Genomic DNA, 13,647 nt, shown 5'->3' with positions numbered 1-13,647 from the left:
CATAATAATATGGCAGAAGTTGTCCAGTAACACTGATAAATCCATCCAAAAATAATAAAAATGTTATAATATAATACTGTTTTTTATATGGCCAAAGGTTTTCAGAAGCCTCTGCTTAAGTAGCTGGGAAAATCAAATAGTACTCAGTCCGTAACAGTAAATATTACAGTAATAGTAAAGTAATAGACTATTCAATTCAATTTAATTCACTATTTTTGCACATTGTTTCATTGTCACCACTACTAGTAGTAGTAATGATAATTAAGGCAGTAGTTGTATACACTAATTATTATTATAAATGTCATATCTGGATCAGTTACCTGCAAAACGGAGAGAGAGAGAGAGAGAGAGAGAGAGAGAGAGAGAGAGGTATTACTACAGTATTACTTTACCTCTACTTTACTAACAGTAGTACTATTATTACTGATACTATTACTACTATTACTCCGCGGGTTCAGCTCTAGTATCAGGTCGCCTCAGGTAAGGTCACGTGACAGTCGGGCCCGGCTCCATGACAACGCCATTAGGGTGTGGCTTAATGTAGTGATGATCGGCTGAGCTCACAAGAGGCTTCACATTTCTCTCATATGGTTTTTTATCATTGTTATTGATTTAAATTAACATATTTACAGTTTAACATGTTACATGTGAAATGTCCCATGATGAACACATGAGCTGCCTGAGCTCCCCGCACCGACTCCCCCGGCTCTAAGGTAAGACCATTACAATCCGCCACGTTAGCTGGGTGTTTTCTAAGCTAGCTGCTGTGCGACGGGACAGGTGACAGCTTTCGTTTGAGAGAACTCCCAGACGTGTAAAGTGAGATCATCCAGCGGCCACGAGCTGCGGCCACTCGGCGACTTGTTGCGGCCACACACCGACGTTAACGTGGGTCTGGACGAAGTGTGTGTGTGTGTGTGTTTTATTATTAAGTGAAACTGTTAGCTTAGCATACCTGCACACAGGCTGCCACCGCTCCTCTAAACTACCTGTGCGAGTGCGGAGTGGAGACAGTGACGCACACACACACTCACTTCCCTTCATTAATAATAGATGGGCCACATGGCGGTGGTACTTGATGGTAGTCTGATTTGAATGGGGGTCTTCGCATGGTGCCGTGGGATCGCAACTTCCTGGTTCCTGTTCTGTTCACTTCACTAACGTTACAGGAGAAACACACACTGATCCACACTTATCTTCACTGTGAAGTCAATGGTTAGTGTCAGACTGCACAACACAGCCCCTACTGTCAAACACTCAAATCTAAATTTCAACAAAAAACTACTGCACATTTTGGTTCATCGTATATTACAAATAATTGGACCTTGATCCTCATCTTCATATCGCACATTTTGAAATGACAAAACCTTTTTATATATAGTATTTCTATTTTTATTCGTATTGCATTTTCTCCCTTTCGCCGCTGTGTGCTCTACAGAGGATCAATAAAGGTACATCTTATCATTAATCATTATCATGACAAGTTTAGAAAATATTTGCACTAGGTTTTCCCTGTGATGCACCCAACCCCTTGATAGTATAATCAAGAAATGTACAAACCCATTAGGGTGTGGTGTTTTTGTGGCGTTTCCTCGCTGTCGCCATTCTGCCAGTGGTGAGCAGCAGCACTGTGCAGATGGTGACAGAGGGATTATACGCAGTTCACACACTGTTTTTCCTCTTTGCCTCCTTTTAAATGTGATTATTACGTATTGCATAAGTGTGCGGTTAAGCCAGTCTTATCTTCCCTGTAACTCTGACTATCCTGCATTCATGTCAGTGTGTTTGTCAGTCGCCTCATGTTTCCCACAACTGCGTGTTCAGGCATGAAGTCAGTGTGAGAATGAGAGCCAGGTATTCCTGAGGATTCTCGCTGTACTTGTTTGTACGGAAGAAAGAACAGAGCCATGTCGTCACATTTTGATTTCTCTCTTGTTTCTTTCCTGTGTTTAGTGTCCAGTGACGCCCATGAAGGATTATCTTTCCACAGGAATGAGGCTAGTACGGGAAGTCCCTATGTTGTTCAACCTCATTGCAGCTTAGAGAAGGTGCAGAGGCATGGCCCTGCAGGAGTCTCCCTTTCCCAACTGCTTTGTTGCAGGCCTCCATGCTGTGGGATGGGCATTCATCCTGCCTTGTTTCTGGTCTCTTGATCGCCTCGTCGCCGTGTGCAAGTCCACCACCTTGGAGCGGACGCAGAGACTGGAGCAGGAATGCTACCTTCACCCACTCAAGGTCTTTTTTGGCTTCATTATCTTCTTGATTCTTTTTCTCGCAACAGCCCCCTTGGCCCTCCTGGGCTTTATGCTCTGGGCTCCTCTTCAGGCCTGCCGCAGACCCTTTTGTTACCACAGAGAGACACCGTCCTCACCAGAGACTGAGACACACAGGGGCTTTGAGCTGGTAGGAAAGGCATCATTTGGTTTCGCCACAGCCAACCTGTGTCTTTTGCCTAATAGCCTGGCTCGCTTTAACAACCTAGCACACACTCAGCACAGGGCGACCACCATTGGTCAGCGCATTGTGCACGGCGTGTGTCGACCTCACATCCGCATCTTTGTAGATTCCCCCAGCAGCTGTGGCACTCTCAGCCCCTCCGGCAGCATTCTCCCCATGGGTAACTCATCGACATACGGTGCTACAGATAGACAGGCCCAGCCCTCCGTCAATAACCATTCAGACTCAAATGAAGGACATGCTCCAATCCCAAAGTCCAACAGCAACGTGGTTTGTGTGCCTTGTGATGATACAGAAGAGCCCTCGTCTGAGTCGCCCTCCCCCCTCCTCAATTCCAACCAGAACTCCAACCAGCAGGAGCGCACGGGTCACCGGAGCGCTCCCCGAGCTTTGCTCTCCCAGGGTCTCCGTCAGCAGGATGATGTACCTTGGGAGGTCTCGTCACTGTTTCCAGCCAACGTGGACATACTTTGCCTGGAGGAAGTGTTCGATAAGGGGGCTGCAAAGAAACTCACCCAAGCACTAAGTCCCATGTTTGGACACATATTGTACGACGTCGGTGTGTATGCCTGCCAGCCACCATGCGGATGTTCCTCTTTCAAGTTCTTCAACAGTGGAATGTTTCTAGCCAGCCGATTCCCAGTGCTCGAGGCCCAGTATCACTGCTTTCCCAACAGTCGTGGGGAAGACGCACTGGCTGCTAAGGGCCTCCTTTCTATTAAGGTACCTCTATGAGTGGCTGATGTGTCCTTTTTGTTTTGCAGAATTCATATTAATCTGTCAGGATTTTGTAATACTCTTAAGACTGTGAAAATATGACGCAGTGATGGTTTTTGATATTTTCAGGTGCTTATTGGTCAGAATAAGAATCCGAAGAATGTGGTCGGCTATTTCAACTGCACACACCTTCATGCACCAGAAGGCAAGTCACATTTCCTGATTCGGTCTGTTCATGTAATAGAATATTTTACAGCTTCTCATGAGGAAACACACTTATGAAAGAGTCTGTGTGATCTCTTATCAGGTGAAGGGGAAATTCGCTGCGAGCAGTTGAACATGGTGACCAAGTGGATCGGTGACTTTCAAGCTGCCAACAGAGACCCTGATGAGGAGGTGGTTTTTGATGTGCTCTGTGGTGATTTCAACTTTGACAACTGCTCACCTGGTGTGTCTGTGTCTCTGACCATTTTCTATGTTTTGTCAATAATATTTCTTGAAAGCATTTCACTAGATTTCTTTAGTATTTATAAATGTTTTATTGTTTTTGTAGATGACACCCTAGAACAGAATCACTGTCTGTTTGAGGAATACAGAGATCCTTGCAGGGCAGGGCCGGGAAAAGAGAAGCCCTGGGTCATTGGTTAGTAGCATTTCAATCAATTAAACTACAGTAAATGCTCCAGATCTACACTATATTCTGATGTTTAAAGGTAATATGATGATTTTCCTCCAAAGGTACTTTACTGGAGCAGCCCACGCTGTATGAGGACGACATAAATACCCCAGAGAATCTACAAAGGTTAACTCACTTTCTTTAGCGTGTCCCCACTACTGTGATGTGAACAGGGCTCCTCACTCACTCTGTCTTCTCTCTGTTTCTGTGCAGAACTTTGGAAATTGAAGAGGTGAGAAAGCATTACATCTCCCCACCTGTCCCTGCGGAGGGCTGTCCACTGGTTTACCCTGAGCCGGGCCAGCCGTGGATCGGACGTAGGCTCGACTACATCCTGTTTCGAGAAAGCTCCATTTCAAGACACTACCGAACAGTACGTGGCCCTTGTGTGTTTCTAGTGTTAATTCTACTCAGTCCTCTCCTCCTTCTCCATTGTTTGTCTCCTTTTAAATTACAATTCAGTCAGCTCTTAAAACATCAATTATCTCCAAGCATCATTAAAACCTTGCACTCTCTTCGTCTCTTAGGAAATTGAAGAGGTGACCTTTATCACGCAGCTGGCTGGCCTTACAGACCATATTCCTGTGGGCTTGAGACTGAATGTAATGATGGACTCCGACTGTGCGGATGAATGAGGGCTAACATGATCACCGCTTCACGTTCACACAAAAGGGAACAAAATGTACAAAGATGTACATTATTGTTTTGTTTACACTCTTGAATTTGACATTTCACTGACAATGTACTGACCAATGATATTATACCTCAGGTGAAATTAATATGGGTTTATCAAAATTTTATAATGTAGATAATCGTATGCATTAAGGCTCTTTAGGGCCAGAGGTGTTGATTTTGTAATGCTTTTTCCATTCATTAATTTTCCTACAGAAATAAATACAAATAATAAATTTTACACTGAGTATGTATCTTTTAATTTGTCATCAATTATGAAGTGCATGATTTGATTTGATTGAATTGAATTCAGTTTTATTTGTATGGCACCAAATCACAAGATATATCTGAAGGCACTTTACACATAGAAACCTTATAGATCCCACAATGAGCAAACATGTTGGCAACAGCGGAGAGATCAGTGTGAATCTGATACCGTTACACAGCAGAAGATATTTAGCACAAGAAACTCTACAACCATAGTGATTGTTACTACTTCATAAGATCTCAAAAGGATGCACAAGCACAGCCAGAAGACGTGAGTGCTTTAGTGTTTCCATTTCCTGCTACTTTATACTCACTACAGATTCAGATTACTAATACAAAATATAATAAACTAATAGCTTGAAATGCATTGATACAGTAGGTTGAATTAAGAATTTTGATCCCAGAGAAGAAATTCACCAGTTACTATTTAAACAAAGTCTCTTCTTTCAAAAATGTGTTTTGTTCATTTTTAACTCCTTTTGGATGTTTGACCTTCGCTGCACAGAATCATGTGTGTTCACAGATTGACACTAGAAGGCATATTTTAAAATGTACCTGTTAAAGTTACCCTGTGCTCACTTTTATTAACCTTTACACAGTTTACTGTATAATCCTGCCTTTTGAAATTCAGTATTTAGGATCCTGATATTACGGAATCGCCAGTGTGAATTCTGAGGTCATAACCTCTGTGGCCGATAGGGTGTGCTCTTCGTTTATTTCAAGCAAGCTCCAGAATCCGACAAAGAAGCCGCACGAACCAATCAAAAGCCAAGGACGGAAATCACTTCCTGTTTTTAGCTTAGCCCTCGACAGACTCATTCATTGATTAAAATCATGAGTGTTTTCAGCGGATGTAGGAAACTGGCGTCGTCTGTGTTTAAAAGAAGCGTTTTACTGGAACAAAGTGGTGTTTGTAGACACGTCTTCAGAGAACCGCGTCACAGTCTGTGTTTGACCAGACGTTTCACACCGAGTTCAGCCTCGCGTCAGCTGCGACCTCATGTTTTCACCTGTCAACTGAACACGAGATGTTATTCAGAGGTGAAGAGTCAAAACAGTGACTCAGAGAAGGACCCCGAGGTTTCTGCAGAGGAATCACACGAGAGTCACGGTGACAGCAGAGCCCCGGGTAGGTGCTGGGTTATATCGCTGAGATCATGAGTGGATGAATATATATAAATAATGTTTATATAATTGAATGATATTTTCAGTCATTTTTAAGGTAAAACTTATGTTAAATGTAACAGTAATATTTCAAGTCATGTATTCATTAATTTGTATGCGTCACTTTTATTTCATCTCTTGAAATGTGAGGATTTGCTATTTTTCTTCACCATTAATAAATAATAAATAAAGTGAATGTATTTGGATTTTGCCCTGCTGCTTAGGGCCTGGAGTTATGGGAAACTAATGTCCATTTAATTGATAAAGAGAAAATAGTCTGCAGAATAATTGATGATGAAAATACCTCCTCCATCCCTTTCCAGGGCTCTGTGGATGTGTTGGAGCTGTAACTAATGATTCTTTTCACTAGGAGTTTATGATATTTTTCATTGAGTCAAGTAATTGTTGTTGATGAATTGCAGAAAATCAACAATTACAATTCACAGATTCTAGAGTTGACATTTTCAAATATCTAAAAGGTATTTAATATGACCATCATAATATAAAGCAAAGACCTTCAAATATTGAGATGTTCTTCCCATGTTTTTGCTTTTGCTAAAAAATAAAGTTAAATAAATGCTGATGAATTTGCGTCAATTGACCCGATTGGATTAATACATTTATATTTAGGAATCGTGACTTTGTATTTCAGTTTGAAATTAACAAGTTATTAATCAAGGAGATAATGGATATTGAGAACGTGTCAGTGGCAGCCTTTGTTACTTTTAATTGCTGAGGTAACGCAGTCAAGCTGCATTGCTTTCATTAGTGAATAATGGCTGAAAAGATCTGTTGTTGTGGATCAGCCACATTCACTGCTAGATGATTGTGAGACAAACTGTTTGATCTTTGTTTTCTCCAGGACCCTCAGACACGTTCACTCTTGATGTGCTGGTGTCTCTGCTGCGTCAGGAAAATGCAGCGGACATCTGTGTGATTAAAGTTCCAGACGAGATCAAATATGCCGAGTACTTCATTGTCGTCACTGGAACATCCCAGAGGCACCTCCGGGCAATGGCACTTTATGCCATCAAAGTGGTAATGTTCTTTTTCTCTTTGTTGATGCTCATATGTGCAAACTGCATTTTTTTTTAAAAACTCAACATGTTGTTTTCCTCTAGTACAAGTTCCTGAAGAAAGATGGTGATCCGAATGTGAAGACAGAAGGGAAGGATGCAGAGGACTGGATGTGTATTGACTTTGGTATATAAAACTCCAAAGATCCAATCTAGACCGGTTATGCTAACTGGTGTTTGTTGTTGTAGTTTCTTATGTCCATTTCTCTTCACCTCAGGTAATATGGTTGTTCACCTCATGCTGCCAGAGGCCAGAGACGTGTACGAACTAGAGAAACTCTGGACACTCCGCCACTATGATGAACAGCTGATGAAGATCCCTGTTGAGAAGCTTCCAGAAGACTTCATCTATGATGTTGACATCAAGTGACAACACAAGAAATCATCCATTCATAGACTTTCATTATAATGTTGGGATTATTGTTTCCCCATCTCTGTGGTATTTATTGACATCTTAAATAACTTTGGACAATGAAACACATTTTGCATGAATTGATCTCTAATGCATCAGCTTTACTGTCGAGTCACTACCCCAGCACATTGATTAATAGGCTTCTATTTTTCATATTAGGTCATCATATGGAATTTGTATTAAATGGTGTTTCATAGGTTTCATATTTGTTGAGACTGCTGAAGAGAAAATGGTTTAACATGTTGATGGTAAAAATAAATTATTTTTATACTATTCTAGGTCTCTTTAGATTATTCGGAGTATTTCCTTGTGTATATATACATACACACGCATACATGCTAACAAGATACATTTTAGTTATAGGCTTGCAAATATTAACATTTGAACCAACTAGAGCTGAAGAAGTATTAAAACCCTTGAAAAAAAATCTTTTAGAGGTAAAATTCTTGCATTAAAAATTACTGCAGTAATTCTAAACCCATCAAACTTTAATGCACAAGAATAAAAGCTCATGAAATGGAAATATTCAAGAAAACCACCAGAACTTGAAAGTGCTTACTGAAGCATATTCATTTCAATGCACTCGGTCACCTTCCATTTGTGAGCTCAATCCACTGAGCAGTTTGTTGTCTGCAAAACTGTAAAAAAAACATTTTTCCAAAGAGGAGTAATGTGGGGTTAACAAAACAAGCCACTCCACTTCATGCTTTCAAGCAGAAATATTGTTGCCTCCACCAAACGAGACGGTGTCATGATGTGCATTCACTCTTCACTTACGTGGCTGAAAGATTGGTCAGTAAGTTGGTCCTATAAGGCCGATCAGCACTTGTAACTCAGAGCCGCTACAGTCTGCAACTGTACAGTCTAAGAATTCTATGCTATATTTTGTACTTTCTGTCACTACATTAACATACAAATGCATGTTTGTAAAGCTTCCAATTATTGCAGATACATATTTTTGTGGAGAATCGGCCTGAACCAAACACTGAAAGATATTACATGAGCATAATGACACACATACACACCCTGAGAACTTCCTTGCAAGTGACCATTCCGTTCCATTGAGCTGCTGTGAGTCCTGCACGATCAGGGCATTAGCTAAATGTGAAAATGTAATGAAGCAGGAGAAGCCCGCACAGAGCCTGACAGGACCTGGTGTTTGAATGTTTCTCTGCCTGTTGAGTTTACACTTAACATGGTCTGAAATTAAGATCGTGACTCTCACTAATGTTCTCACTAACACACTGAATAACAAAGTTAATAATGATAATCAATCTCAGCAGCTTCACAAAACCATAGGGAAAAAACTACTAAAATACAAAATTGTGGGCGTTAAATTGTTGATGATACTAAAATATTTATACTTTAACCGTCAAATAGCCAATTTAAATTGCTCATTGCTATTATAGATAATGGCTGCACATGAATGAAATCGTAGAATACCAGTGCAAGCCTTTGCTTTAGACCTTTTGTTTCCCAAACGGAGTTAAAACAATTACTTTCTAGTAGATAAGCACAACCACACTAGTGGGAAAATTGAAAGTCAAAGAAAAAGATTAGTTCTGTTACAGTGGCTGATGTTCTCATTATGCATGCAGCCATTTTACCAACGCTTGTGCAGCCGTTATGGACATGCAGGAGTTAATATCCTCCATGATGGAGGAGATGGGGAAGAGGGGGGAGATTAATTACCTCTTGCAAACAGCAGGAGCAGAGTTACACACTGAGGTACACAAGGCATTTTGAAATGGCTCATATCCTTCCAATTGTTTTTGCTTCAATCAATAAAAACACATCTATCTAGTTTAATAAAATTGATTTAAAGTAGCTTATAATGGGTTTGTGTACATGTAATCATAATCATTGTGTATGCATGGCAATGTTTTGTTGCGGTGAGAAAAGTGCAAATTAATCTCCAGTATGCAGATGACTGGGAATAAATAATTTGTCACATAACCCACAATCATGAGGGTTCAATCCTCATTCAAACCACCCACCCTCTGTAGTGATAGTGTTCTTATGTTATATCTGCAGTAGTAAAAGTACAAGTACTAGAAGTGAGTATTCAGGTCCTTTGGTATCAGCCTGTGTGCAGCAGGTGGGCTGGAACCTGCCGTCTGTCTTTGGTTTTCTCTTGGCAGTCAGTGTTTATGAAGAATATGATCAGTAGTGACATCTGAAGGACTCTCTGTGATTTAACCACCTGGTCCTCATGTTTTACAAAAGGTACAGTGCAGGCTGAAGTCTTCAAATGAGGTATTTATTAATCATTCTCCAAACTGCACACCCATTATTCAGAAGGCGATGAATGGTTCTTTATCAGGTAAAACACCAGTGACTCCACAAAGCATGTGACATATGACACACAAGTTAGTATGATAGTAAAGTATAATTGCATATTGTTTTAGTAGTTTATTTTTTATTTTTGGAATCAAGAGTAAGCTCCTCATGTTTGAAAAATGTTTATGATTGGGTTTATAATTCTTAATTCATGTTGCTGCTTATGATAGTGTAATGTTTGACATGTTGTACTCTGCCCTGTCCAACTTTAATAAACAAATCTGAATCTGGAGAAGATATTATATTCTTAACTGCATGTCCAGTTTATTTTACTTAGATTATCATTTTATTGGTTTGGTCTCCAGGGATTTTGAAGAAATCCTTCATTTAATATGTAAACAGCTTTTGCCGGATGCAATAAGTCCTTTTTGGCAAACAACATCTGGATAACCTGTGTATAACATGAAGACTGAAAGTTTGCAACTCTTAAGTTCTTTCCCTGAGTCCTCACATGACTGTCGTAGGAAACAACAGAACCAATTTACTGTCAAATTTCAGTAGAGTGCTCTTCAAGAAAATAGTTGTCATTAAAGTCATCTTACCATTTGTTGGGTAAAAGCTTTTTGTGCCCTCTATCAGCTGAAATTGAAAGTTTAAAGGGCTTGTGCGATTTACTGGTGTTTCTTCTCGTGTGGTTGTTTGGAGCCACTTGCTGGTTTGGCTGTAATGGTCGAGTTATTGTCTTAAGACAAATGTAAGGAAGTCAGTAGAGTTTGAAGAGAAGTTGTAAGGCCAATGTTTCCTTCAGATATGATAAATGAGAAGTAATCTTGACGAAACACAAAATCATTTTATTTTACTTATGAGTTTAAGACTTTTTCTTGCTAACCTGTTATAACCTTCGTATAATTCTATTAGGTATAACTCCAAGAAAATACAGATATCAATGATAACATACTACAGCTGCCTTTTCTATTATTTCTAATGGTTGGGTTTAATATTTCAGATTTCTAGTCTAAACGACCCCACATTCACCTTTTCACATTCACCCATCCTTCTTTACGCTGCGTTTCTCTATAATACAGCATTCACACTCGGGTAGAACAGCCATCTCAATTAACGGCTCAGTATCTTGCCCAAAGACACTTTGGCATGTAGACAGGAGGAGCTGGGAATCGAACTGCCAACCCTCTGTTTAGGGGTCAACACGCTCTACCTTCAGATTCACATCATTTATTTAACGAGTTATTGAAAAAAGCTTAATAGAGCGAGCTGTTTTAGGTACAAGAGCACATCGTTTTTCAAACTGAATGCTAATACAAAATGTATTGTTTCCTAATGCAGACCCCCCCCTCTGCAGATCTAATCAAACTGAAACAATATCTTTCTAAACACCTGCGGCATCTTCACATATTTCAACTTAATGTAACAACAACAAACCATCATCAGCCACTTCAAGTTGTGCATCATCAGTTTTAATGAAACTTGTCATGCTGGTTATGATTCACAAGTGGACAGTTTTAAGCTTTCCACTTAAATATTTATTTCTGTAAAAAAAGGACAGAACATTCTATTATTTTTCCACTCTAAACATATTCCCATATTTAACATGGAAAAGAGAATAATTTAGAATGAAATAACTACTCTGCAAATCGACATGAATTGATTGTGGACCTCAGTGGATTTCAGTGTTATTAAACTAATTGCTTGTCAAGGAATTGATCATGTTCTAAATGTGTGTTGACGTAAATCTATAATAATTGAATCCTCAAAGCACATGTTAACTCTTCAGTAAATTTGTAATACAGTCAATTTAAATTGTAATCAATCCCGAAATCTCTTTCTGTCGTTCCTTTGATTTTCCTTTGATTGACTGATTTGTCAAGTGCAGTATTTAGTAGATTGGATGAGCAATTGACACTAATCCCATCTCAAAATAATCTTGATGCTGGGGTGATTTAACAGGGACATCACACAATGTTGCTTGGCGAGTTTGTAAATACAAACCATTTCCCCCATCAGGCTATTTTGTTTGTAACAATGCCACAGACAGGCACATTTTGAACAGGCATAAAACAAAGTTACTTTATTATAATAATCAACAATGTTTTGATAAATCTAATGTTGTAAAATAAAAGAACCAGTGCTATGTTTTTTCATGGTATTTAATGGTAACCATGACATTTAGTTTGACACTTGTTCATGTTTCAGTCTTTTTTGACTGTCTTGCTAAGGAGGCAGTAGATATTTCTCAGGAGTGACCTATAAGTGAATGAAATGACCCTCCCTCCCCACTCGACACACACTCTATAAAACTGGGGTAATGTGAGGAATCGGACAGAGGTGCCTCGGACAGCGAGAAAAAAAACGACCACTGCAACATCAAGTGTCTCGTTATAATGTAAGACAAATTTCTATTTCTCGGTATTTCACACCAAATTGTCACTTATTTGCTTGAAAGTCAATGAGTACTTATGCATCTGAAATCTTGTATGGTTTATGAACTATGGGAGAATGATGTTGATATTGTGATATTGTTGGATAATAATTGTTTACCGTGCATTTAATGAATTTTCCCTGTGATCCAGGATTCGCTCGAGCTACATGATGTCGCTGGGTTCACTGGCTCTCTGCCTGCTGGCTTGTTTTCACTCTGGCACTAATGCATATCCAGTCAAGCCGGTCAGTCCCCGGGAAGGGGCACCAGCTGAGGATCTTGCCAAATATTACTCTGCACTAAGACACTACATCAACCTCATTACAAGACAGAGGTTGGTACTTACATTTCTATACAACATTACAGCTTAGAAATGAAATGCAACGATGTATTAATGTGCTGATTTTATTTTATTGTGTAAATTATAGGTATGGGAAAAGAGACACTCCAGAAACTGTATTTTCAGATGTGTTGGTGAGGGAGAGCACAGAGAATATTCCAGGATATAACTATGTCAGGTAAATTCTTTTATTAGTATTATTTATAATTTTTTTATTCTGAAATTACAATGCTATGCTGCTTGTTGCAACAAGTTACCTGCACTGATATCCACTGGATTTTTCTACCTTCATATTTGTTATGTACATGCAAATTTTAAGCTATATAATACAATGTGATACTGAAAAAACAACCATACAAGTTGGTGTACCGCTATTATATTCAGCATGATTATTTCTGTTTCTGTTAATGTGTGTCATTGTTTAAATCCTATTTAATTCAATCTTATGTGTTTTTGATTGCATGATTCGCTTGTGCTCATTTTTTACTTTCTTTTTATCCATAAATCCAAATCCTTACATGGTTTTGATGGACATCTAAAAACACACTTTTTACTGACGTCCTCATGTTACAGATACGATGGGACGCCTCTGTGGTGATGCTGCTGGAGCCGTCATATCGAGGCTGATTCCACAAAGCTGCTGCCTGTCTGTTACAGACATGAAATGAGTTTGTGTTGCATGTAATAAACAATGTACGATACAATTAGTTTGGCGTGTCATGTGGCCAGCGTTTGATTAAAAACTCCAAGTAGAACGAGTTAGACTATGTAGTATCTTTAGTGGAGGTTTGTTAAACAGTGTCTTGTGTCATTCACTGATGGACTTACAGTGCTCTCTACTGGTGAACTGGCGTCCAAAGATTTTGACAGTTTTTCAAATTACAAAACACCTTGTAATCCGTGTCTGCTGCTAATACTTTATTTGGGATGTGGGTTAAAATAAAAAATATATAAATTGAATACACGAGTGTTGCTTTTATTTCGCTTGTTATATCAAAACCTGCTGAGATGCACCTGCACCCTGCCTGAACACAGATTAACCAGTTAATCCCATCAAGTGACCTGGATATATGAAATGCAAATCACATAACGCTGAGTATTCGGTTAACTCTGTTGTGACACCTGCTCCGAGCTTATGGTTCCCATGAG

The 13,647-nt window shown here is 39.5% G+C and overlaps 3 protein-coding genes across 4 annotated transcripts; all 3 read left to right on the top strand.

Annotated features, from left to right (window-relative positions):
* The first annotated feature begins 490 nt into the window (after positions 1 to 490).
* On the top strand, positions 491 to 4,771 carry smpd5 (sphingomyelin phosphodiesterase 5). The gene is made up of 8 exons (XM_034610200.1): positions 491 to 713; positions 1,954 to 3,180; positions 3,304 to 3,379; positions 3,482 to 3,622; positions 3,728 to 3,817; positions 3,913 to 3,976; positions 4,064 to 4,223; positions 4,378 to 4,771. The coding sequence occupies exons 2-8, from the start codon at positions 2,059 to 2,061 to the stop codon at positions 4,483 to 4,485; spliced, it is 1,761 nt and encodes a 586-aa protein (XP_034466091.1). The 5' UTR covers positions 491 to 713; positions 1,954 to 2,058; the 3' UTR covers positions 4,486 to 4,771.
* A 779-nt stretch (positions 4,772 to 5,550) lies between these two features.
* On the top strand, positions 5,551 to 7,714 carry malsu1 (mitochondrial assembly of ribosomal large subunit 1). Of its 2 annotated transcripts, none has more exons than XM_034610231.1 (4): positions 5,551 to 5,918; positions 6,825 to 6,991; positions 7,075 to 7,156; positions 7,248 to 7,714. In XM_034610231.1, exons 1-4 carry the CDS (start codon positions 5,624 to 5,626, stop codon positions 7,397 to 7,399), a joined length of 696 nt encoding a protein of 231 aa, XP_034466122.1. In that variant the 5' UTR covers positions 5,551 to 5,623; the 3' UTR covers positions 7,400 to 7,714. The 2 variants fall into 2 exon arrangements, with proteins under 2 accessions (XP_034466122.1, XP_034466120.1); XM_034610229.1 differs by having other exon boundaries at positions 5,552 to 5,918; positions 6,816 to 6,991.
* Positions 7,715 to 12,066: 4,352 nt separating this feature from the next.
* On the top strand, positions 12,067 to 13,207 carry LOC117776369 (peptide YY-like). Its single transcript, XM_034610235.1, has 4 exons — positions 12,067 to 12,122; positions 12,310 to 12,492; positions 12,587 to 12,676; positions 13,072 to 13,207. Coding segments are annotated over exons 1-4 (300 nt in total). The 5' UTR covers positions 12,067 to 12,120; the 3' UTR covers positions 13,097 to 13,207.
* The last annotated feature ends 440 nt before the right edge of the window (positions 13,208 to 13,647 follow it).

The sequence above is a fragment of the Hippoglossus hippoglossus genome, chromosome 16 (assembly GCF_009819705.1).
Source record: "Hippoglossus hippoglossus isolate fHipHip1 chromosome 16, fHipHip1.pri, whole genome shotgun sequence".
NCBI lineage: Eukaryota > Metazoa > Chordata > Actinopteri > Pleuronectiformes > Pleuronectidae > Hippoglossus > Hippoglossus hippoglossus.
Note: the sequence above shows the minus strand (reverse complement) of the source record. Positions and strands in the feature narration are given on the sequence as shown.